The 24,839-nt window shown below is 44.7% G+C and overlaps 1 protein-coding gene across 7 annotated transcripts in view; it reads left to right on the top strand.

Annotated features, from left to right (window-relative positions):
• CRIM1 (cysteine rich transmembrane BMP regulator 1) overlaps positions 1-24,839 on the top strand; it is a 208,363-nt gene that overhangs the window by 85,126 nt on the left and 98,398 nt on the right. For 6 of the 7 annotated variants that reach the window (XM_051842985.2, XM_051842986.2, XM_070069255.1 and 3 more), the window contains 2 exons: positions 6,983-7,225; positions 8,308-8,428. In XM_051842985.2, the coding sequence (XP_051698945.2) occupies positions 6,983-7,225; positions 8,308-8,428 (364 nt within the window). The remainder of the gene's footprint in view (positions 1-6,982; positions 7,226-8,307; positions 8,429-24,839) is intronic. The other variant, XM_051842989.2, reaches the window with a different exon arrangement.

The raw sequence follows: 24,839 nt of genomic DNA, 5'->3' as shown, positions 1-24,839 counted from the left end.
AAATTTATTTAGAAGCAAGAAGCATTTATTTAGAAGCAAGCTGAGGAAGAAGGTATCAGAAAAACAACTCCTGATGCCATGGCAACTATATTGGATGTGAGTGACAGGCTGGTGACTGGTTGGCAGAGCAGAGGATATTGATCCAGAAGGGTCCTAAGTAATCTATTGAAAGTTGAATATTAGGTTGAAAGAAGACAAAAGTCAAGGAAGTCAGCAGTTACAAAATAAGAAGAAACATGTAGATGTTAGGACACTAAGATCTTTGATAGAGTGATTTTACAGTTTGCCATGTCAGCATAACAGGTTTGAAATCATAAGCCTGCTGTTGATGAAGTTAACAACACAGCTTTGAAAAATAAACTGTTAGAAATACCAGGAGTGTTGCCTGGCTTATAGTTGGAAATTTCTATAAATCCCTCTTGCACATCAGATAAAAATGTAAGGGGTAGGTTTTCTGATTGTCAGAAATTAACAAGCTGGATTTAATAGACCAAGTTTGTATTCAGTAAACTAAGGATGCAAGTCTTTTCAAATACTTGTGTATTTTTAAATGTGCCATTAGGCCACACATACACACACATGTGCCAAAACTGAAACGCAAACAGAAGAAAACAAAAGGATTCAAGGGGCAGGTGTTTGGAGCAGTGGTTAAGTCACCACTTCGAACATCCACATTTTGTATCACAGTGTCTAATTCTAGTCCCTGTTTCTCCATTTCTGATACAGCTTTTTGCTAATGCACATTCCGAGATACAGCAGGTAATGTTTGAAGTACCTGGGTCCTTGGTACCCACATGGTAGGACTCACCACGAAGTTCTAGGCTCCTGGTTTCTATCCAGCCCACCCATGGCTGTTGCAGGTTTTTGGGGAGTGAATAAGCAAATGGAAAATCAGGCACTTGTGCTTGCATGCTCACTTACTCTCATTGTTTTTGTCAAATAAATGAAAATTTTTAAAATAAATTAACAGGAGTAGACAACTGTACAGAATACATTATCTGGCAATGAGGCAGTAAAGCTATAAATTAAAATCAAAAACAGAGTTCCCCAAAATCTACCTATTCAGAAATTTAATGGCAGTAAAAGTCTTTAAGGAGGAAACTAAAGTTGAGTTGTATATTATTATTATTATTTTTGGACAGGAAGAGTGGACAGTGAGAGAGAGAGAGAGAGAGAAAGGTCTTCCTTTTCCGTTGGTTCACCCCCCCAATGGCTGCTGCAGCTGGCGCGCTGCGGCCGGCACACTGCGCTGATCCGAAGCCAGGAGCCAAGTGCTTCCCCTGGTCTCCCATGCGGGTGCAGGCGCCCAAGGACTTGGGCCATCCTCCACTGCACTCCCGGGCCACAGCAGAGAGCTGGACTGGAAGAGGAGCAACCAGGACAGAATCTGGAGCCCCGACCGGTACTAGAACCCAGTGTGCCGGCACCGCAGGCGGAGGATTAGCCTAGTGAGCCGCGGTGCCAGCAGAGTTGTATATTATTTAGAAATATGTCACATGAAGAAAAATACATATCAAGAAATGGAATCTAACCAAAGCAGTATTTGACTAAAGCATTGGCACCATAAGTAAGAGTATTTGAAGGCAGGGGTTTGGCCTAGCAGTTAAGATGCCAGTTAGGTCACCCCAGCATTCCACGAGAGAGTATCTAGGTTCGGTAACAGTTTCCAGCTCTCTTTTTTTTTTAAAAAAAGATTTATTTATTTGAAAGGCAGAGTTGCACAGGAGAGCAGAGGCAGAGAGACCGAGGTCTTCCATCTGCTGGTTCACTCCTCAATTGGCTGCAATGGCTGGAGCTGCACCGATACAGAGACAGGAGCCTCTTCCAGGTCTCCCAAGCCAGTGCAGTGACCCAAGAACCTGGGCCATCTTCTTCTGCTTTCCCAGGCCATAGCAGAAGAGCTGGATTGGAAGTGGAGCAGCCAGGACTTGAACTGGCACCCATATGGGATGCTGGCACTGCAGGCGGTGACTTTACCCACTACGCCACAGAGCAGCCCCCTGTCTCCAGCTCTTGATTTCAACTTCTGCTAGTGTTAATCCTGGGAGGCAGCTGTGATGGTTCGAGTAGTTGGTTCCTGCCAACTAGGTGGGAGACCTGGGTTGACTTCCTAAGTCCTGATTTTGGCCCAACATAGTCCCTGCTGTTATGGGCATTTGGGGAGTGAACCAGCAGATCGGAACTCTTGCCCCCTTGCCCCTTCCTCTCCTCTTCCCTACTTCCTTTCCTCAATTTTTTTTTTTTTTTTTTGACAGGCAGAGTGGACAGTGAGAGAGAGAGACAGAGAGAGAAAGGTCTTCCTTTTGCCGTTGGTTCACCCTCCAATGGCCGCCGCTGCAGCCGGCGCACCGCGCTGATCCTGGCAGGAGCCAGGAGCCAGGTGCTTTTCCTGGTCTCCCATGGGGTGCAGGGCCCAAGCACCTGGGCCATCCTCCACTGCACTCCCTGGCCATAGCAGAGAGCTGGCCTGGAAGAGGGGCAACCGGGACAGAATCCGGCGCCCCAACCGGGACTAGAACCCGGTGTGCCGGCGCCGCAAGGTGGAGGATTAGCCTATTGAGCCACGGCGCCGGCTCCTTTCCTCAATTTTTTAAAATTATATTTTCAATAAAACCAAAGAGAAATAGAAGTGAACTGGCATTAATGTCAATACAGTAGAGCACTGCTAACAAAATAATTTGAAAGACCAAGAAGAGTTTTTAAAACTGAGAACAGATAAATGCACAAACTGTGGAAAGGAAAGCTTAGTGAGTGATCCCTGAAGTGGGTTTGAAGATGTAGGTGGATTGGGGCCAGCGCTGTGGTGCAGCAGATTAAACCCCCAGCCTGCTGTGCCAGCATCCCCTGTGGGGGCCAGTTCAAGTCCAGACTGCTCCACTTCAATCCAGCTCTCTGCTATGGCCTGGGAAAGCAGTAGAGATGGCTCAAGTCCTTGGGCCACTGCACTGGCTTGGGAGACCTGGAGGAAGCTCTAGGCGCCTGGCTTTGGATCAGCTCAGCTACAGCCATTGTGGCCAACTGGGGAGTGAACCAGCAGATGGAAGACCTCTCTCTCTCTGTCTCTCTCTCTGCCTCTGCCTCTCTTTAACTCTGCCTTTCAAATAAATCTTTTTTAAAAATGTAGATGGGTTTATACTTTTTACTAAAATTTTAGTAAAGATAATTCTAAGTAGTAGTAACAACCAAAAGAAGTCAACTCTTCTCCCCTTTAAGAAGTACACCTGGTTCAGATAGTTTCACACACAGGTGGATTGCCTGAAAATATCAAAGAATACTTAATTCGTGTCATTTAAACTATTTTACAACAAAGGAAGTAGTAGAATGTTAAACAGTTCATTGAAGGAGTTCATGTAACTCTGAAACCAGCATTGGATAAGATCAGTACCGAGAGAGAGAGAGAAACACTAATATTACTCAAGTTCGTAGTTCAGCAGGATCTTTAAAAACAGTTTATTTTTTCAAACACTATGATAGTTTAAAATCTAATTAATCATATTAGTAAATTAAAGAGAAAGCCAATATGATCTCTTGGGAAAAGCTGAAAAAGCATTTAATAAGACTAAAGCTTTATTTTTAACATTGTTAGATCCCTTCATCTCTAATTCATTTTGGGATCAGGCGGTTTTGTGTTAACCTTCCTGTCTTATCTGTATTGCCAGGGTCTTTCTTAGTAAGTAAATAAATCTCTTGAGGCTTGAACCACCAAACACACAGCACATGGTGACAAGGTTTGGAATGTTAGAACACAGGGAGCAGGTGTTTGGCACCACGGTTAAGCCACGCGTTGTGACACTCGTATCCCATATCAAGAGTACCTGGTTTCGAGTTCTATCTCAGCCCCCAATTCCAGCATCCTACTGATGCACATACTAGCTGCAGAGAGGCAGCTTAAATCTTCTGGTCTTTAACCCCCTCGTGTGAGATACCTGGATTGAGTTCTAGGCTCCTGGCTCAGCCTCACCAGGGGGCTACAACCTTCTATACCAGTGGATGGGAGCTTTCTCTGTCAGTCTTATTCTCTCACAAATAATTTAAAAACAAAACAAAAAGAGCTGAGTGTCTACGAAGAGCTAATACGTTGAGTTTTAATAGAAACATGTTTAATTTGAAGCATATGTTTGAGAAGTCTGATTATGCATGCCCAATATTTTGTAGAATATGATAGAAGGTGAAACAGAGTAAGTTAATTATGGCAAATTAACAAGAGTTGGATTTGAGTGCTATTGGCAATTAAAGTTGCCGAGTTTTTCTTCACTATAAAACAGTATGTTTGTGTTTGCCAATAAACAGCAGAATGTACTTTACAAATCCAACTCAGTTAAGATTCATCTTCTGTTCCGTGCTCTTTGGTTTAGTGCACCCTGCGCTGCTGGTGATCTGAGACCAGAGTTCCTTACTGCCTGATCAGGTTCTCTCCCTTGAGATTGTAAGGATGAAGGTGGGATAGTTGGCTCCTCTCACCCTGGGGTAACTACTCTTTGGCACAGGCCTATGTAGAGTATAACCTGTGTAGCTTCACGTACTCTTGCAGTGAGGTAGAGCTGGATTAGAAGAAACAGGGACCCAGCCAAACTGGATAGTATTCACAGAAATTACAGCTCTGATCAGGAAAGAAGTTGAACCCCAAAAAATAAAGTATGATGAAAGTGGGGCAAGAGCAAGGTTGAATACAAAGCACACTGGTGATTCCTGAGACACAAGGCATGTTGCTGCAGAGAGGTGTAGTCAGAGCCAGATAGACCAAGATTCAAACCATTACATCACCATTTATTAGCTGTGGGGTCTTGGGCAAGTAACCTGACTTATCTGAACTTGAGTTTCATCACATGCAAAGTGGAGCAGGTAATACCTCACCTTGTAGTTAGCGACCTCTGCGCTTAGGACAGAGGCGTTTTACTTTCCACTCTGCTTTTAGCTGCTGATTGCATATTAGCATGTTAATTACCAGGGGGGAGGCCAGAGGCCTGCAGCAGAGTGTAGCCCCATGAGGGCCCAGATGCAGAGAAGTGGCAGGATCACAAGAGGCCAATTGCAGGGTCACAGAATATTAAGAGTTGAACCACCTCCTCTCATCCCGTCAGCACACCCGCGCCGCAGTTGTGGAGAATAATGCTTGTGTCTGTCTTCCTCCCTTTTCTTTCTCTCCAGATGCCTTTCCCGTGTTCTCCCATGGCTCCTCTCTCTCTAGATATTCTGTGCCGCTCCAGGATCCCGACACCCTACTGTCCCCAGAGGGGACTTATTCTTCTGAATTACTCTGCATCCTCCTACGCAATCAAAGCTCTGATTTATCTGAGTGGAAGCTGCAGTCTTCAAAGTGGCCTACGGGCCCTATCAGATCAGGTCCCCTGTAGCCCTTCTGGTCTCCTGTCACTCACCTGCGCCCCAGCCATGCCAATCTCCTTCCTGCTCGAGGAGGCCCAGCCACGGGCCAGTGTTCCCGCAGCCGCAGGGGTGTCTTCTTGTATTCAGACATCAGCTTCTCAGTCTTAATGCTGACCAAAGGCTAACTGCTCCTCCCCATGCCTGACTTTTGGGTACTCCAGTTCCCTTGTATTTGACTCTCTTGTTTTACTCTTTACTACTACATAACTTATTTACAATATTTATTTCTTGTTTATTTTGCCACCCTCCACTGCCTTGTAAGCATATGAGGGCAGAGACTTGTGTGTGTTCTTTTCACTGATGTATATCCCAAGTGCTCAATAAATACTTCCAAGTGAACTTACTAAGACTGTGAGTATGAAGGATCTCCTGTATGATGTTGAACGAGACAAGGAGTATAGTAGTTAGGCAGAGAAAATGACCAGTAGAATGAAAGGCACAACAATTAAGTTAGAAAATAGCTGGAGAAACAGCCTTGGTTTTGGAGAGAGACACACATTAGTGCTGTTAAGAGTGAGTGGACTGGCAGCAAGGAGACCCACATTGTTACTTTAATTTCATAACTGTCATAAGGCAGGCCACTTGAGTCTTCAGCCTCAGGTTCTTTGTCTATAAAATGAGGCACCTCCGCCAGGTGGCCTCATGGGTCTAAGCCAACTCTGATCCCGTCTTTGGATTTTGGAAAGGTACCCCAGTACTATGCATGTCATCACTTTCACCAGGTGTTTTCTGAACTCCACACTATCACCACCACCCAAGAGCCATGATATCCTTCGCTTTATTTCTATCTTTTCTTCAAGGACCCTATTTTGGTGAAGGTTTCTTAAAAGCTTAAACCAAGGAAGCAAGCCACGTCCTGGGGCTCCAGAAGCTAAGGCTTGGGTAACGCCAACCTTGATTTCATTTTTCCCATCTTTAAAACTGAGGTCAACAGGTAACATTAGAGGAAGGGGAATGTGGTACATTTGAAGGATTTCTGCTAGACATAGGAATACACCAACTGTTGTTTAGGGAAACCACATAGGAATTTGGCTCATTATCCATCTGGCGAAGCTGCCACATCATAGCTTCACATAATCTTAATGAGTTCATCTCCCTGAAACTTGGACTTTGGAGGAGAGCTCTTCCATGCTGATTACTATGCACATTTTCTCCAGTCCCTGAAGTGGCCTGGATTTATTTGTGAGTCTGGTTTGGTGTTTAAATATGTATTGTTTTCAAAGAACAGCTCTTAGAGCCCTTTTGAATTCAAAGATCTTTTTGTCAGTCAGTGAGTCCGGTTTTCAAATCTTTGGTACTGTGGATGCATCTTCTCCCTGGCTTTCTTCGTTTTGGTCATTGCGCTAGACATTGATTGTTCAACACAAGTGAGTGGAAGATAGAGAAGAAAAGAACTCCGGGCTCATATTTTGTTGTAATGGGCACATCTTGGGAAAGACCTCCGTGGTTGGCTAAACAAAGATTGAGGCTGTTCACCTGATTCCTTTCAGTGCTTTCTTCCTTGGTTAGTAAGCAGATCATCAGGGCTGTCTGTGCCTCTGACGAAAGTGCCCCATACTGCCCTGGGCATGAGCTAAATTCTTTCTCTCCCATTTAGAAGAGAAGCCAGATTGCTCCAAGGCCCGCTGCGAAGTCCAGTTCTCTCCACGTTGTCCTGAAGATTCCATTCTGATCGAGGGTTATGCTCCTCCCGGGAAGTGCTGTCCCTTGCCCAGCCGCTGCGTGTGCAATCCTGCGGGCTGTCTGCGCAAAGTCTGCCAGCCGAGATACCTGAACATACTAGTGTCCAAAGCCTCAGGGAAGCCGGGAGAGTGCTGTGACCTCTATGAGTGCAAACCAGGTACGCGCGAGCTCTGTCTCAGCAGCCCAGCTCCTCTGCACCAGAGGGTAGCAAGTCTCGCGTCAACTACCCTTGGCTTCTCCTTTCATGCACAGATGAGCATTCTCATCAGTATGTTGCCTGTCTGCCAGCTGGGGCTAATTGCAGCCTAACGTCTATCTTTCTAGTCAGAGACTCAGAGGGATCACCCACTGGTACATGAGCACCTTCAGGGGTGTGTGTTTTTCTCTTTCTTCATTTTTTTTTCCCTCAATATACGTTTCATGGGGGAGATGGGGCTAAAAAAATTTTTTTTGGTACTGTGGCTACTTGCTTCATTCCCCCAGTGAATACCAGAGCCCTCATTTGTAGGTCTATTACTTTAAAGTATTACATTTAAAAACAATCGTCATACATAAAACAAAGTTAACTTTAGATAAATATTGCATCACCGTGCCCGCAGTTTCATAACGAAGCACTCAGCCCCCATCTTTCTCCTTGCCAATCCCCGCCATCCATCCCCTTGACTTTGTAGCATGTGCTAAGTCATCTTTGACTGTTGACTCACCTTCTTTGCCAACATTTGATTTGTTGTCGTGTCCCAGCTGTTTCTTGCTTCATATTATTTCTAACATCCTTGCTCTTGTGGCAGCATTTCTAATGTGGTCTGTGAACACGTCTAGGATGTCATGGTTTCTTCTTTGCAAGTTTCTAACCCCATGGTTAGTTGTTCTTGGTTTTTTGTTTTTGTTAACTTTAATAGATAAATGCTTTAAGCAAAAACAGTCCCTTGTTTATCTCTTGAGCTGTTCTATCGGAAATACCTCTGGCTGACTGTCACCGTGCTAGTAACCAACATTTGGTTAACTCTCCCCCACCACTGCCTCCCCATATGTATCTTCATCTCAACTCCTATATGTCTTGTCCCTACCTATGCCTTTTCACAGAGAATGTGGGACATATGTAGCATTGCCAGCACTAGGAGTAGGTTTGTGAGAAGCCAGGAAACTTTGGAAGTTTGTCAAGAGCCCGTGTTGCATGCAGAGACTGAAACTGCAAGTAAATTTAATAGTAAGTGGTGCCTCTCTGTTTGCTTCTTTCAGTTTTCAGCGTGGACTGCAGCACTGTGGAATGCCCCTCTGTTCAGCAGGCCGTGTGCCCCCTGGATAGCTATGAAACTCAAGTCAGACTCACAGCGGATGGCTGCTGTACTCTGCCAACAAGGTTGGTTTGCCATTGGTTTCTTAAGTGTTCTCTTGTCTTGTGTGTTAAGGTACAGTTTCAAAAAATTCAGTTTGTTTTTCCCACGGGAAACCTAACACTTTCCTGTTTCTCTGGAGAAATCACTGAACTGTTACCATTACTTGGTATTTACATATATCCTTCCTCGGATCAAAGCCAGGTGTCGTCAGGTTAAATTGTTAATCCTTATAGATTCTTGTTGTAGGGGTGCTTGTGCACTTTGGAGGGCTAGGGACAATACAAGCAAATATGCAGCGAGGTCTCTCAAGAGTAGCCGAGTCATTTGATCCACTGCAGAGAATTCTGCAGGTGCATTAGCGTTGTGTCCAGTGCAGTGAAACATTGCATGCTTCACAGAATTCCTCCCCAGGAGCCCTTTTCAATTTGGAATCACATCTCCCCAGGCCGAGAGGATTCTTCAGTTCTTATAGTGCTTTCTGGAGTTGCAAACACATCTTTCTTTGGCTTGATGGGTGGAAAAGGCTGCTGTCATTTTAATCATAGGTGCAAGACGTCGGCTTAGGCCTATAGAAGCAGACTTTTTTCAGAACACTGGCTCTCAAGGTGCTGTCCTTCACATTCTACAAAGCACCAACATAGAGCTTGCCCTCGGCACTTAGCTTTGGGGAAAACGAAAACTGTACTTGGAAATGTGGGTCCCAGTCTGCTTTCCCACCTCTTTGCTGTCACTTCCTCTCCATCTTTCACTGACCACTAAGTCATCTCTGGGGTAAAATTATAATTGTTTCAATTCTTGTTCTACATTTGATACCAAGAGTTAAAATCATACCTCATTTAATTCCATTTCTATTCTCTTCTCCCTGGGTCCCATTGCTAGGCACATAGCTCTGGGTTTGTCATGTGAATAATTGTGATTATACAAATGATGTGATAAGACAGGAATATTTGTGGTCCATAGTTAAAGTAAGTATCAATTTTTTGCCCGTAACCAGAATAAACATTCAGAGGGTTGTTTTTTTTTTTTTTTTTAATATTTATTTGAAAGGCAGAGAGAGAGCGAGAGAGAGACAGAGATCTTTCATCTGCTGGTTCAGTCCCAGATAGTCACAATGCCCAGGAGCTTCTTCAGGATTTCCCACATGGGTGCAGGGGCCCAAGAACTTGGGCCATTTTCTACAGCTTTCCCAGGCCCTCACAGGGAGCTGGATCGGAAGTGGAGCATCTGGGACTGGAACCGGCGCCCATATAGGATGCTGGCACTGCAGGCGGCAGCTTATCCACTACGCCACAGCATTGGCTCCCAGAGTTTCTTCTTTTAATTACTTTTTTCTTCTGTATTCTCCTAAAATATGCTAGACCTTTGTTGTCTCCTAGTCTTTGGCCTATTAGCAACCTAGAGTTCTCTCAGGCATATGCTTTACCCTCTATCATAAAGCAAATAACGAAGATTTTTGTTAAAATAATACTGATGGAAGAAGGTGCGGCAACCTTCTTATGACATTAGAATGCGATAATTTATGTGGAGATGCTTGGAAAGGAGTGAAGTATGGTGCAAACATAAGGTATTACTAATCAGTAATGGGGGAAAATGGCGCATTAGTAACAGTAACAGATGTCCCTTCCAGGTCTGCATGAAAAGAAAGGTGGCACATTGTTTTGGAGAACCTAATTAATCAAAACTGTGAGCCAGTTGTTCACCCAGAAATCCTTTAGTGAGGAAAAGGGACAGTTCTGTCTGCACGATTATAAATACAGTCTGCGCCATCTGCATGTGTGGGAGGCCCAGTAGGCTATTTTTTCAGTCCCTCTAGGGGGTCAGAATGGGTAGAAGTCCCAGGAAGACATATTTCATCTCAGTTTAAGAAAAAAGCTTCCTTGCAGCTAGTGATGTTCAGAACCGAATCGGACCATTTCCTGAAGCAGACTGAGCTCCCTGGCGCTAGGCAGATCTTTCCCTGTCTGGGTGGCCACCTGCCAGGAGTGCTTAGAAGCAATGTTTCCTTGGAGAGGGGGTGGAACGAGATGCTTTCGCTTTTATTCCCAAGCTTCTGCAAGTACAGTAAACATAAACCTTAAGATGTTTCTGCCTGCGTTGACCTAATTTGGACATGGGCATTTCGAAGTGAAGAGTTGAGTGTGCCTGTAACGATGACACTGAGAACACCGAGAAGGAAGTCGTTCGAAATCCCACTGTAAATCCCACTGTAAATGATTTGCAGAACCGGGGGAAGCTCTCACAGCTCTTTGGTTTCCTGTATTTTTGATAATCAGTGACCCATATGCATGCTGTGCCCCTTCTCCGCACGCAGCCTTTGTTCCCCTGCGCCAGGCCCCCTCTCCAGCTCTCCCGGGCTCTGCAGCTGGCAGTTGCCTCTCCCCAGACTGCCTTCTCCTTCCCCATCCCACCCACCTGCACCGGGTCTGCCCCTCACTCAGGACCACAGTTCCTTCTCTTGGAAGTGTTTTCCATCTTTAGCCCCTAACCTGTGTGTGTCTGCTCCGTTGTAATTCCCCTATATCTTTTTATCAGGGCACTTTTAGTTTTTTGTTTTTTGGTTTTTTATTTGTTTGTTTGTTTGTTTTTTGACAGGCAGAATTAGAGAGAAAGGTCTTCCTTCCATTGTTTCACCCCACAAATGGCTGCCATGGCCGGCACACTGCGCCGATCTGAAGCCAGGAGACAGGTGCTTCCTCCTGGTCTCCCATGCGGGTGCAGGGCCCAAGGATGTGTGCCATCCTCCACTGCATTCCCGGGCCACAGCAGAGAGCTGGACTGGAAGAGGAGCAACCGGGACAGAACCGGTGCCCCAACCAGGACTAGAACCCGGAGTGCCAGGCCGCAGGCTGAGGATTAGCCTAGTGAGCCACGGCGCCGGCCATCAAGGCACTTTTCATAATACACTGAAATCATTTATCTTTTTTTGTCTCCTATTTTGTGTGATTTTCAAGGAAAGGGAGTATTTGCAGCCTCTTATAACTAGTATTTTGTAATATGTCATCCTGTTTGTTTTGATGAATGAAGGAAGCAAGGAAAGAACAGAGAGGCACCCTCTTAGCCAGGATGATTGATATGTTAGGGAAGAGAACAAGAATGAGTATTTTGAGTTTCTTGTACCTTCTTGCTGTTCAGTGCTGATCCTACTCCTTGTCTCCCTTTAAAACCCTTGCACTTTTCTGCCAATCCCCTTCTTTGTGGCCCAGTGCTCCTCACACTGTAGAATCCTCCATTCCAAGCACTGCATACACCTCTCACAGTGTGGGATGTCTGGATCTCTCCATTCTACCTTGGCTCATAGTGTTCATCCTGCAAGACTCCAATGAAGCTCCAGTGTATCTGTGAAGTCTGTGCACCTATCCCACCCCCTAGGAACTCAACATTGCCTTTCCCATGCTCTCCGTGAGTCATATCCTTACAGGCAGTTTCCTGTTTCATGCATATAGTCGTGTCTCACCAATAAAAAGATATTTCTAGAGGTCAGGAATTACATCTTCTTTTTCTTTCCCTCTGTGTAGCACTAAAACCAAATGAGTCGGTAAATGCAGAATACGCCTAGGCTACTTTAGCATATTAAGTGGGTTCCAATGTGTTAAAGAGGATTACAGGTCATACTTTCATAGGAGAATAAAATACCAAGCAGTCCTCTAAAAATGGAAATTAAAAGAAGAAAGCTTAATATGTGGTAAGAGTGGTAATATTTTTAAGAGGAAAAAATGTATAACTTTATTCTTGTGTGTCTGGTACTGCAGACTTTCTTTCTTAAGTGTATGATCTTTTGGGCCAGAATTGTGGCACAGGAGGTTAAGCCACTGCTTGCAATGCCAGCATTACATATTGGAGTGCCATTTCTTTCTTTCTTTCTTTCTTTTTTTTTTTTTTTTATTTTTTTACAGGCAGAGTGGACAGTGAGAGAGAGACAGAGAGAAAGGTCTTCCTTTTGCCGTTGGTTCACCCTCCAATGGCCGCCATGCTGCGGCCAGCGCATCGCGCTGATCCGAAGCCAGGAGCCATGTGCTTCTCCTGGTCTCCCATGGGGTGCAGGGCCCAAGCACCTGGGCCATCCTCCACTGAATGGAGTGCCATTTCAAGTCCTGGCTCTTCCGCTTCTGATCCAGCTCTCCGCTAATATTCCTGACAAAGCAAAGTACTTGAGCCTCTGCCACTCACATGGGAGTCCACGATGAAGTTCTGGGCTTCTGGCTTCAACCTGACCCACCTCTAGCCATCAGTGTCATTTGGGGAGTGATTCCATGGATGGGAGATCTCTTTTTCTCCCTCCCTTTGTCGTTCTGCCTTTCAAATAAATAAAATATATAAATCAGAAAGAACATTATAGAATAGATAGATCTTATAATTACTTGACCTTAAGGAGCATATTTATTAATAACTGAGAGCCAATCCAGAGTAAAGTTGATTGCATGGTGGATTCAGTGTGGAAAGCCCTTCACAGATAGGACCCAGTTAGGTAAAATAGCTGAAACTTTATCTGTAGAAATTTACCATTGACGAAAGTAGCAACCTTTTTTTTTTTTTGTAATATTTACTGTACTTCCACAAATTAGAAAAGGAATTTGTTCACTACCCTCCCTGAGCTTAATAACTTGCACTCTTTCTCATTCTCATTTAAGTGGAATTGCTGGGGCCTGCGTTGTAGCACGGTGGGTAAAGCTCAGCCGGGAAGCCAGCATTCTGTATGGGCACTTTTTGGATTCCAGGCTGCCCCACTTCCAATCCAGCTCCCTGCTAATAGCCTGGGAAAAGCAGCGGAACATGGCTAAGTGTTTGGGCCTCTGCCACGCATGTGGGAGACCCAGATGAAGCTCCTGGCTTTGGCCTGCTTTATCCCTGACCATTGCAGCCGTCTGGGCAACGAACCAGCAGATGGACGATCCCTCTCTCTCTCTCTCTGCTTCTTCCTCTGTCTGTGTACCTCTGCCTTTCAAATAAAAAAAAAAAATGGAATTTCCATCCCCAGTGAGTTGGTTTCACCCATTCAGGCCCCTAAACTGCCTTATTTTGGTGTGAGTTTTTGTTCTATCAGGGATTTTTGTCTAGAGCTGTGCAGGTTTGTATGTAGTTCATTCTTGTATTCACTCATCAGACCTGCACTGAGTTCCTCTGCATGGCAGACACTGCTCTCCGGATTCCTTAACCTGTGTGGCTCTCTCCACTGCCGCTGCATTTTCCATCTAGCACTGGCCTCCCTGATTACAGCTTTTCCTCTTTGCTTGCAGCATCTCTGCTTTTTCTTAATGGCCCTTTCTTCATTTTGAGCTCTTGTGTCTGTTCTGTCTAGGCATCATCTCGATGTGTGATAGAATTAACTTTCAGCCATTCTAATCCTCCCTTCCCTGATCTTGGTGTAGATTACTAGGCATCCTCCTGTGTCTTTTCATCCTTCCTCTTCTATTGGCAGCTCATCACACCTTTCAGGAAAGAAAGAGAAGGGAATGAGAATTAGTGGCTGTGGGCCTAAACACTACACAGTGACAGGAAGTGGGACTTTGGTGGAACTCAGGTCCCCTGTGGTCTTTGGAAGTCCCTTTCTGCCTGTCCTCATGTATGTGCAGGTACAAATGCCAGAAAAACAACTGAGTCTTGAAGTCGTCTGTGGGTAGCAATCAGTCGCAGATTCCGTGTGTAATGTGCTTGCTCTTGATAAAACATTTGTACTTTAGTTTTTTTGGTTTTTTTTTTTTAATCATTACTCTATCCACATGAGGAATTTATAGAGTTATAGAGGTTGAGAGAAAAAGCTCCTTGTGCAAACTCACAAATGTTCTTTGGTGCAAGGGACACAGCAGGTTCAAATCTTCAAAGCAGGTGCTTTTTTCACTGCAGTATGTCTGATAAGGTTTTCTTTTTAAGACAAGGAAATATGTTAGTGAATATGAGTTTATATCTCACCAGTGTAATTATTTAAATCAGCATACATCATGCATTAGCAAAATACATGTTTCATTTATTCACTGCTGGGTAATAAGCTACCCCCCCAAAATAGCTGCAAACAATAAAGATCTATCCTTTCTCAGGATTCTGTGTGTTGACTGGGCAGTTCTTCCATGGTCAGCTGGCAGTCACTGGGACTTGGTTTCACTCCCATATCTGGTCACTCAAGCAGGGTGGCTGGAAGCACCTCTCTCCCCATAAAGATGTTCATCCTGCACTCCTTGGTTGGTGCAAGTGAGAAACCAAAGGACGGAGTCTGTAGGCTTGGAAGTCACCCATCCCTCAAGTCACAGTTTGAGCCCCTATTCAAAGGGTGTGGAAGTAGGCGCCACCTCTTAATGGGAGAAGCTGTGGAGAATACGTGGCCATTTCTATGCACCATAATATACGTTTTACAAAAGGAAGTGTTCTTTAGGTTTCGTTTCCAGTTGCAGGCAGTTGCTGCAGTCCCACAGCTCTGAGACCCATTTCAAACACTAACGTCCCTTTGGCCCGCGTTCCCAGGTCCTCGGGTAGTAGCCAGGCAACCCTGTAGTTAACCCCTGTCCCTTCACAGCTGCCCTCTGCTTCCTGCTTCCCCTCCAGGTGGTGGCTCCCTGGGAGTAGACACATGACTGAAGAGCCTCTTAGCACCACCTCGGCTCCAGCCACATATAACTGAGCATCATGTTTTTCTAACTCTCTCCTTAAGGAATGCTATGACTATCTAGTTAACCGAAGCTTTCTGTGATCACACAACAGGAAATGCTATTTGGGGACCCCACAAGATCTGCCTGATGATACCAGGTCAGTTTTTCAAAGAAAAGCAGAACCTGAACACACATCCCCTGTGCTGGTTGATCTTGTCTGAGACAGGATACACTAGGTGCGCTTTGGAAGGTAGATCCCACCTGGGATGTACAGCCGGGAACCTGTGTTCTCCTGTGTCAGGGAGCCCACACTTCATGCCAGATGGGCTGTTTCTCAAGAACACAGCCCCAGGCTCGCCTCCCCCTCTCTAGTCCTCACTGGCCTGGCTCTCATCAATGGATGAGCTAATTTTATAGTCCTCACTCTGCCTCAGTAGGTTTTTGCCACATACAGGGTTACAAAGTAGACATCAGTGAGTTGAAATCTGACAGTGACTTCTCTCCTTCACTCACTTTTACTGTAAGTCAGGTGGGGCTTATTAATACCCTATGCCTTTTGATGTGTTATGTCACTTGTTTTTTTTATTAAGAACATGAATGAACTTTATTACTGACAGTCACCCATTCTAAACTTACTTCTTGAGATATGTCCCCAGTTTTTTTCCTAAAACATTCTGTTATCAATTTCTGTCTATAAATATGCCTTTCATAAAAGTTATTGAGAAAAATCCAAGCGAGTTATTTTGAGGTAGAAATGAATTACATCATTGTTTATAATGTTCATAAACTTAAAATAGGGATTCTCCTGGGTGGTACAGACTTCAGAGAGCCAGGTTCCCGAGCTCCGTCCTGGCTTCTGCCTCTGACCAAAGGGCCTGATCGTCTTCCAGAACCCTTCTCTGGAACATTTCTGTCTCGTGTCTTCTGAGAGGTTATAGCAGAGATCCTATTTTATTTTTAAATCACAATTTAAAATATCATTTTACTTTTTTTTTTTCATCTTAGCTCTAGGGTAATGAGATTTAGGTTGTCTGTTAGCTAAAATATTAACCACATGGTTTCTGTTTCACCCCCAAAATTGAATAGAATGAAATTCTAAGAATAATTCCACTGGAAATGTTGATGAACCTGAGTCAACAGAGCTCAACCCAGGTGGTCGTTGTATCTCCTGTGTGTGTTTTAAGATTTGTTTATTTGAAATGCAGAGTCGGGGGTGGGGGGAGATAGAATGTTCCATCTGCTGGAGGCTCTTCCATATATGCCACATGGTTAGCAGAGGCCCATGCTCTTGGGCCATCTTCCTCTGCTTTCCCAGGTGCATTATCAGAGAGATGTATGGGAAGTGGAGCAGCCAGCACACAAATGGGCGCTCATATGGGATGCTGGCATTGCAGGTGGTGGCTTTACCTGCTGTGCCACAAGCCTGGCCTCATCTCTCTTGTGTTTCTTGGTTGAAGCACGTGGAGCTGGAAGGGTCTTGCCTAATGAGCAGCAGCAGAGCCTGGCTTGGAGAACACGAGCCACTGAGCCACACTGTCCTCCGGTGGCCTTGGGCTGTCACCACTGAGCTCCTCTCCAATCCCACCACTCAGGAAACCTGATTTTCCTTTATTATTGTTGTCCAGAAGCCAAAGCCTACGTGCCAGTAACCATTGAGTAGCTAAAATACTTCTGTGCATATCACATGGTGCTGTTTGAAGCGAGCATGAGCTAAATGCTGAGAGTGCTGGGATCCAGGCCCATTCTTGCTTGCGTTTGAGAAAGCCTTCATCTGTCTGCCTACCTGAGAAAGGAGGGGAGTAGGGGCAGAGCTGGATGATCTCGGAAGTGACTTCTGCTTATACATTTTGTGACTTTCCCAGTCCCTTCAGAGGGGAAACTGCAAGGCACCAGAAACACCTGGGAAAGAGAGGGGAGGGAAAGTTTGTAGAAAATTTTAGAAGATGGTAGGGAGACACATGGTTTGCCTAGGGACAGGAAGTGAGAGAGTCCATCAGAAGTTAGAAAAGAAATAGTTACTTTTTTCATTTTCTTAAAAAAAAAAAAAACTTAGAAAATGCAAAATGAAGCCAACTGTTGGCCTAATGATTTATGCTGAGGTAATCAGAACCAGCTGGCCTGTGAAAGCTGGATGATAATCCAGTCAAATAGGTGCCTGTTTGGTCAGTGACTCGTTGAATATCACTGATAGCTTTTTTGACATCTATAAATATGTTCCCCGTGCTGCAGGAGCAGGAATATCTGTCCAAAGACTGAATCCACAAGATAAGGCTTTACTCTTGTTAAACTACTTTCAAATACAGTGTGGCTGCCTGTCAGCCTGCCTGGTGCGTGTGTCAAGTGGGGGTGAGGTCTGTCTGTGTGTGGTTCCGTGTGCCTGACATGCTCACCTGGACGAACTCCTTCCCTTCATTCGTAGCAGCTCGTCGGACCCTGGACCTGTAGTCTCGCTTGTTCCTCCCCATCCATCGCTGTACCGCTTTCCCTGAGGTGCTGACGCTTTGACTGGCTTCATGTCCCTCTCTTTATCTACCTCCTTCATACTTGTATTGCCTTTTTCTGTTTTTCACATTTAATTGTACACACACCCATTATATTCTTGGAAGAATTTTAGGTTCTCTGTTCCTAATTTTGTGATTGGACCATTTATTTCTATTTCTCAGAATTAAAAAAAAGAAAATATAAAATTTCTGTTAATCCTTGGAAGACAGTTTCCCACTCATCTCCTATGACATCATCATAGTCCAAACATTGTAGTTCCAGAAAGGGAAATAAGAGGAAAGAAATGAAGATAATCCCATTGTGTTTGAAAAGACACATGACCAGAGAGAAGGTCATGAATTTCCTTTACTTTCACTGTGTCATCTCGATGTTTATACTCAGCTGCTTCATTAGAAAATCTGAAGGGCTTAGCTCCTATTCCTTAGTCTTTGTGCTATCAAGAAATTTCATCTTGTTGCTGCTATGTTGCATTATAGTAACAGTTAGCAGATTGCTCACACACCATTTCTTGTGAGTAGATGTAGCTATTTAGAAAGGGGAGTTTCAGAATTTATAGCCTGAAATTGACCCACATCTGAAGGGGCCAGCTCAGTAGAATCTTTGGCAGGTTATCCCTTCCCTTCAGAAGCACTTGAGTTAAATCAAAATTAATCTAAACACACAGCTACAGTCACTGAAAACAACATACAGATTTGAAAAATGCTCTGTCAAATAATTAAATACTCATTGAGGACCTCGTGGAAGATAGAGAGCATTGTATGTGGTATGGGGGAAAATGATTAATAAAACATGGCCCAGGCTTGAAGGCGCTCAACACCTTAGAAGTATAACCATTGCCACTTTCAAAAAGGTTCTAGACTTTTAAAAATAAAAAAGATAGCATATGTAGTGTGTGTATGTGTGTGTGCGCGCACACACACACACACACACACACAGAGAAAATAATCAGTCTTCAAGGAAAAAAATGTGTCTATTGGCTTTCTACCCAATAAGAGAATGCTCTCCAATAGTATGCCAACTTTAAATCCAAGCTAAGGCCAGCACCTTGGCTCACTAGGCTAATCCTCCACCTGCGGCGCCAACACCCCGGGTTCTAGTCCCGGTAGGGGCACTGGATTCTGTCCCGGTTGCCCCTCTTCCAGGCCAGCTCTCTGCTGTGGCCCGGGAGTGCTGTGGAGGATGGACCGGTAGTGCTGTGGAGGATGGCCCAAGTGCCTGGGCCCTGTACCCACATGGGAGACCAGGAGGAAGCACCTGACTCCTGGCTTCAGATGGGCACAGTGCACCAGCCGTGGCGGCCATTTGAGGGGTAAACCAACAGAAGGAAGACCTTTCTGTCTCTCTATCTCTGCCTGTCCAAAAAAAAAAAAAAATCCCACCTAAGAAATCAAGGATCTCAAACAGCACAAACAAGTGTATTTCAAAAAGTTCATGGAAAGATGGAAGTAAAAGATACATTTATTTTAGTGCAAGAAAATTTTTTCATCTATGCATAGGTTTTTCATAATGCACATTTCCATGAACTTTTGAAAAGACCCCCTAAACACAGAACAAATGATGGTTTTTATCCCCTCAAGCTACCACCATCATTTGGCTACAGTTTCAAATCTTGAATCATCCAGTTCCTCGCCTGCAAACTCAGTCTTAACTTTTCACTGACATCTCCCCACTTTGGAGCAGCGGACTCTGAGAAGCAGTAGCAGGAGTCTATTACTGCAGTTTGCTGAAGCACTCATCCTTGGGTGGTTGACCTTCCAGGGTTCCTCAGCCAACTCTTGTCTCCAGAACCCAGTGTACAGTTTTGCTGTGTGTAGCCTTTAGGAGGTGTAAGAGGAGTGAGAGAGGGTGGAAGGATCACACAAGGATCAGGGACCATCAACCCAGTCAGACACATGTATCAAAGCTGGAAACTTCCTGAGGCTGGCTTGGAACTTTCAGATTCATGCTTGTGGCTCAAGGGGCCACTTTTTTTTTTTTTTCTTCTTGCAGACAATGTTAGATCCTTTAGGTCTTCAAATAATACTTGTTATAGACCAGTATGCTTTTGACATTCTGCAAGGTAATTAAGTTGTTTGTATCATGACTGCTCAAGCTAACCAGTGGAAATTGTCCCTGAATTTGCATTTTCAAAAGGACTTTATCAAATCAAGAGCTTGTAATTAATTAGCATGTGCATCTGTTCTAAGACACTGTCTCAAGATGGCACTGAATAGTTTTTTTTTAAAGATCTGTTAGTAGATGAATTTCTCTTAATTCATTTTTTGGTTTCCTTTAATTTGGACAATTTCCCCAGCTGCTTTTTGGGATAAATAAAATTATACAGTATGTAAAGCATGCATTAGCACAGCACAGATTAAGAACACTTCTGACTCTTGACATGCTATCATGGTAGCATTCTCTGTTTTTAAACACATGCAGAAAAAAAGTATATTCAGAGCTCTTCTTTCTCAACTAGGAAAAGAACATCTATTCTGTTGCCCTCTGTCACAGTAATTTTTGGCCAAAAGGAGCTAGTCAAGTCATGACTAAAAAAGCCAGAGTCTATATTAAACTCTGATGTTTTTAAAGCAAAATAATTGTATGAATTCCATGTTTTCATTGGACCAATCCCCAGATTGGAAAAAAATATGCTTTCCTAGAAGTAAGGCCCATGCCCATTGGAGATGAACTGGCTCCCTAACAGAGTGATGTGTCGATAATTCACTTCAGATATGGGAGCCCTACATTTCCTGTACAAGAGCCTATGTCTTTAATGTTTCACTGTGAATTAGACCCAGTATCTAGTCATCAGTTGTATTTATTTTAGTCCTGAAACCAGGCAAGGCTTTCACTGGCTTACAGCTTGGTTTGAGGGGTCTTGGAACAACAGCAGACAGTGTATACATGGCCCTTTGACTCAGACTGAAAACAAAGTAACTTCACTGGATTCTGTAAAGCTGAAAGCAGAATCCATAGCATGTATAATATTGAACTTGAAAGGGCTTATTCCCCGCACCCATCATTTGCTATATTATCATCATGACACAGACAAACAAAAAGCCCTCTGGACAATTCTGTAAAAACAGTTTGTGAAGTTATTTATACAGCTAATAAAAAATCTAAAACATTGATTTGGGGAAATACCAAAAGCAACCCAAGATTTCAGGGGGTATTCTTTATTCTTCATTTGTACCTTTACATTGGATCTAAGCAATGAGGCTTCTCATCATTGTAGTTGACAGTTTGTAGAGGGCTTAAGGTTGCATTTGTCCAGGAGACATTGAACTCTTAACTGGAACTCTGGAAGTGGAGACAAATGGTTTCACTTGGACTTACTCAGTATGTGGTTGATTGCATCACTCAAACAAGTGTGTTGTAAATTATCCTTTCTTGACTTTGCTTCTGTTTAGAAGAGAAAAATGTTGAATTTCATGGCTCTTATGATATAATCAAATATTTTTATTTCTGTAGCTAGGTCATGGGTTCTGGAGGAAGCTCATGACACCTCCTAAGACATTAGATTGTGTACTCTTGGAGAGCAAGGACCCAACTTATATATCTCTCTCATCAACACTTAGCACAGGAAAATAAATACTTTTTAACTAAATTATTTAGGTCATTCTGTGGTAAATCCTAGAATCAGAACCCCATAATATTCTTAGATAGTTCAAGGAACGTAGATTCTGAGTGTTGGTCCTGTGACAGCCAGGCAGGGGGCCACCCGGCAGGAGTAGAGTACAGTCACTGATGTCGAGGCAAGCACGTGTGAAGTGTTACATGCTTTGAAAGTAGAAGTACACAGGAAGTTGAAAGGCCCATAGAGCAGAGAAGCAGATTCTACTTTGGAAAACCATGAGATTTGACTTTTGAGCTGAGTCTCTCAGAATGAGTCAGGGTTCACGACATGGAGAAAGCAGAGTTAGCTGTTCTAGGCTGTTGGTCTTTTGACTTTTACTGTGTCTTACATTCTAAAACATTAGCATTAATCCCTGCTGTGTCTAAGATTGAAGAAAATGGAACATATGACAGTGTTGGCTTTTCCTCACACTTTCACCCATTGCAAGGCCACATCACTTGTTTCTGATGTTTCATTACATTCCTGTTGCTTGCAAATAAATTGATTCTCAGTGTGGCAGGCAGAGCTCCATATCACCCACCTCTGACTGTGTATCTTCTACCAGCTCCCCAACACTGTTCCTCAGATCTCATCTCAACACATGATATACTTTTAATGGGCTGTGTCATTTGCTCCAAACTAAATTCACTACCTTTTTTCTTGCCTCTGTGACTTAACTAGGTTCTTCCCTCTATCTGGAATCCTGTCCCTCTGTTCTCACTCGCTACCACCCATTCACTGGTAGAGACTTCATAATCTGTGTCCAGTCAGACCCACACACCCTCCGTGCACAGCCTCAGCCATTTATCTCTGTGCTCTTAGTTGGAGAAAGCATCCTGGAAGAAGTGATCCCTGGGGATGAAGGAAGGTCCGTTGGGCACCAGGAGTGGTGCCAGCATTAGGGATGGTGACAGCTCCTTCCAGCCAAGTGCCTTTTCCTCACAGCCATTACCAGCTTGAGTATCAGTCCAGAGGAAGTAAATACAGCAGCTTTGAGGATGAATTTAGTTCCCATATAGGTCATTTGGGACTTTTTTCTTTTGCTATATTAATATTAGTTACCAATATTTACAAACTGACTTGCTTCACCTAGAATTCCGACTTCTCTTGAACAAATGGGAGGTAAGGGATAGCAACGTTGAATTTACAGTTCTGCCTGGACAGAGTAGTGATGCTGCCTGAGAAGTCACAAGTTCTCTTAGAGTTGTCTACGAGTCCCATTTTCTCTTTGAGGGTTCCTGCCTGACTCCTGTTTGCCTCCACTTATGTAAATAAGTTGGGATTGGGGCCAGAGGAGCAGAGACAGGAGGAGGATAAACAGGCAGGAAGCCTGAGGGCATTTGTTAGGAAGATGGTTGTTCAGGTGGAGTGCTGTGGGTCGGGGCTACATTGGTGAAGAGGTGAGATGAGGATGAGGCTCAGGCTGTGGGGAAAGATCTGAGGAGCAGACATTCTCAGTGCGGCTGAGGAGCCACTGTGCTGGGAGTGTGGGTGGGGAGATGGGCTATTATGATCAGTGCACAGGATGTGTGACCTCAGAGATTTCAGACAACTGTAGGCGTAAGTCACTGCAGTGCAGGGAGCAGCAAGGGTCACTGGATTTCAAGATTCCATGAGGCCAGAGTTACTGAAAATGCTTTGTCCTCATAGATCCTGAAGCCTCCTAAATTATAGTCTTGTAGCTGACAGGTGTTCAGTGCTTCTGTGCTCCACGCACAATCCTAGGTGCTTATCATGTATCAGTTCCTTGCATCTGCATAGCAGTCATAGGACAGTGGGACTTGACATCCCCACTTTACATAGATTCAATTAAGACTAGAGACATTCCTTAACTTGCCCAAGGTCACATAGCTCCAGCTTGGCTAGGACGCAAATCTAAGACTGCCTGGTGTCAAAGTTCTTTCTATAGATCTCTGCCTCCCGAGGAGCAGGGAAAGAAACCGAGCCACAGAAAAGGAGGGTTCCCCTGAGAGAGAAAAGCAACCACGCGGGAGGAGCCAGTGCTCAACCTGGAAGACATTGGTCTCCTTTCTGCCTCAAGTGAATGACTGAGCAGGGGAATTTATGCTCACACTGGCGATGGTGGCAAGGAAATGATGTTGTTAGGAGAGAGCCAGGTGAGTGTGAGACAGATCTGAAGGGTGCATTTTGAGATGAGGCTCAGATAACAAGAGGGTTTATCTGTTAGGGAAGGCAGGGGGCTGTTGGAGGAGAGGCTGTCACACAGGCTGGGTTGCAGGGAAGCAGCTGTGTCTGTAGGGATGTGTGTTCTCCAGAGGATGAGACAATCCCATCTTGCACTTCATGCTGATGACAAGGATGAGAGGCTGTGAACTGATTACCCACATGGATCCAAGGGACACATGCCTCAAGCCATCTGCTTCAGTCCAGTTGAAGTCCCGGATGGCTCTGAAGGCCAGAGGAGTGTTAGCAGCCTGGGCAGTGGAGGGTGTGCTCAGGCTTTCAAATAGAAGGTTAGTCCAGGATTGAGTGGTCTGTATCCCATCATGTTTTCATTTGTGATTGTATATCTGATAGCTCCCTAAGCTAAATTCCTTAAACTGAGGCCAGCCTCATCCATCGTAGCGCCTGCTGCATGGTCACCTTCAATAAGTACTTACAAAATAATGCCCTGCTTGTAAATCAGCAGATTGCATGTTCCAAAGCAGTTGGCATTCCAGGCTCTGAAATGGGAACAGCTTACGCTGTGATACTACCACTTCCTCTCATGGCCAAGCCCCGTCTTCCTCCTTTCCAGTCTTGTGATATGCCAATAGCCTTTTTCTTACTTGCCCTAAGTGGTCCTCTGTGCGTCTCTCACTCTCACGCCACCTTACGTTCTGAGGCCTCCTGCCTGCCACAAACGCAAATACCAGTGATCTCCCCCAGATCAAAGGCAGGAAGACAGACAGCCTTGCCCTCCTGGGACTGAGTCAGCTCTCAATATGGGACACCAGGTTGTTGAGCTGGCCTGAGTGACTCGGGATGTCTGCCAGGTCCCAGCTCTAAGGTTTCAGCAGAGGCATTAGACATGAGACTGGCCCGGGAGTCTTTTCAGCCTTTCTGTGCCTGCTCTGCTGCCTGCATTGAGTCCCCCTAGAGCTCCACTCACATCAAGGTGGTGATTCGCAGGAAGTGCCGTCACTTTCTCAACATCATGCTTATTGCTGTGTTGCGCAGTCCTACCAAGTGGTTTTACAATTCTTGTCAGAACCATGTGGACTTGTGAGGCTGTTTCTGCCTACTGTGTATAGCACTTTCAAGTTGGCAACTTAAGATAAGCTTCCCAGCCACATCCAGCCGTGAGCAGAGAGCCAGAATCATCGGCCCTTTGACAAAGTAAGGAGGAGAAAAGCTGTAATGACTGCTTTATCATGGACTTCTAGTGGACTTTATTATGATTATTAATATTAGGAAATGCAAAGGAGTATTTCATCTGGCCATCCTCAATTTAGACTTCCCCTGCATGGAAGCATATTCCTCAGCTCCTCACCTTAGAGAAAGGCAAAGCGTACAACAAAGAGAAGCAACAATAACAACAAACAGCCAGGTGATTATAGTTTTATGTCTAGAGGGATGGGGATGGAGACCATGCAGGCTGCAGCCTGTTGTCCAAAGGGGAGGGGGGCTGCCACACAGAAGCATGAGCGTTCATAGCTGGGTGGTGCTTGCTGCAGTTAGAATGCATGCTTGGGTAGGTAGACCTGCAGGGCGGGGGAGGAGGAGCACTCGGGAATTAGCTGGAAAAAGGAGGGGAAG

This window comes from Oryctolagus cuniculus, chromosome 2 (genome assembly GCF_964237555.1).
Source record: "Oryctolagus cuniculus chromosome 2, mOryCun1.1, whole genome shotgun sequence".
Lineage (NCBI taxonomy): Eukaryota > Metazoa > Chordata > Mammalia > Lagomorpha > Leporidae > Oryctolagus > Oryctolagus cuniculus.
Note: the sequence above shows the minus strand (reverse complement) of the source record. Positions and strands in the feature narration are given on the sequence as shown.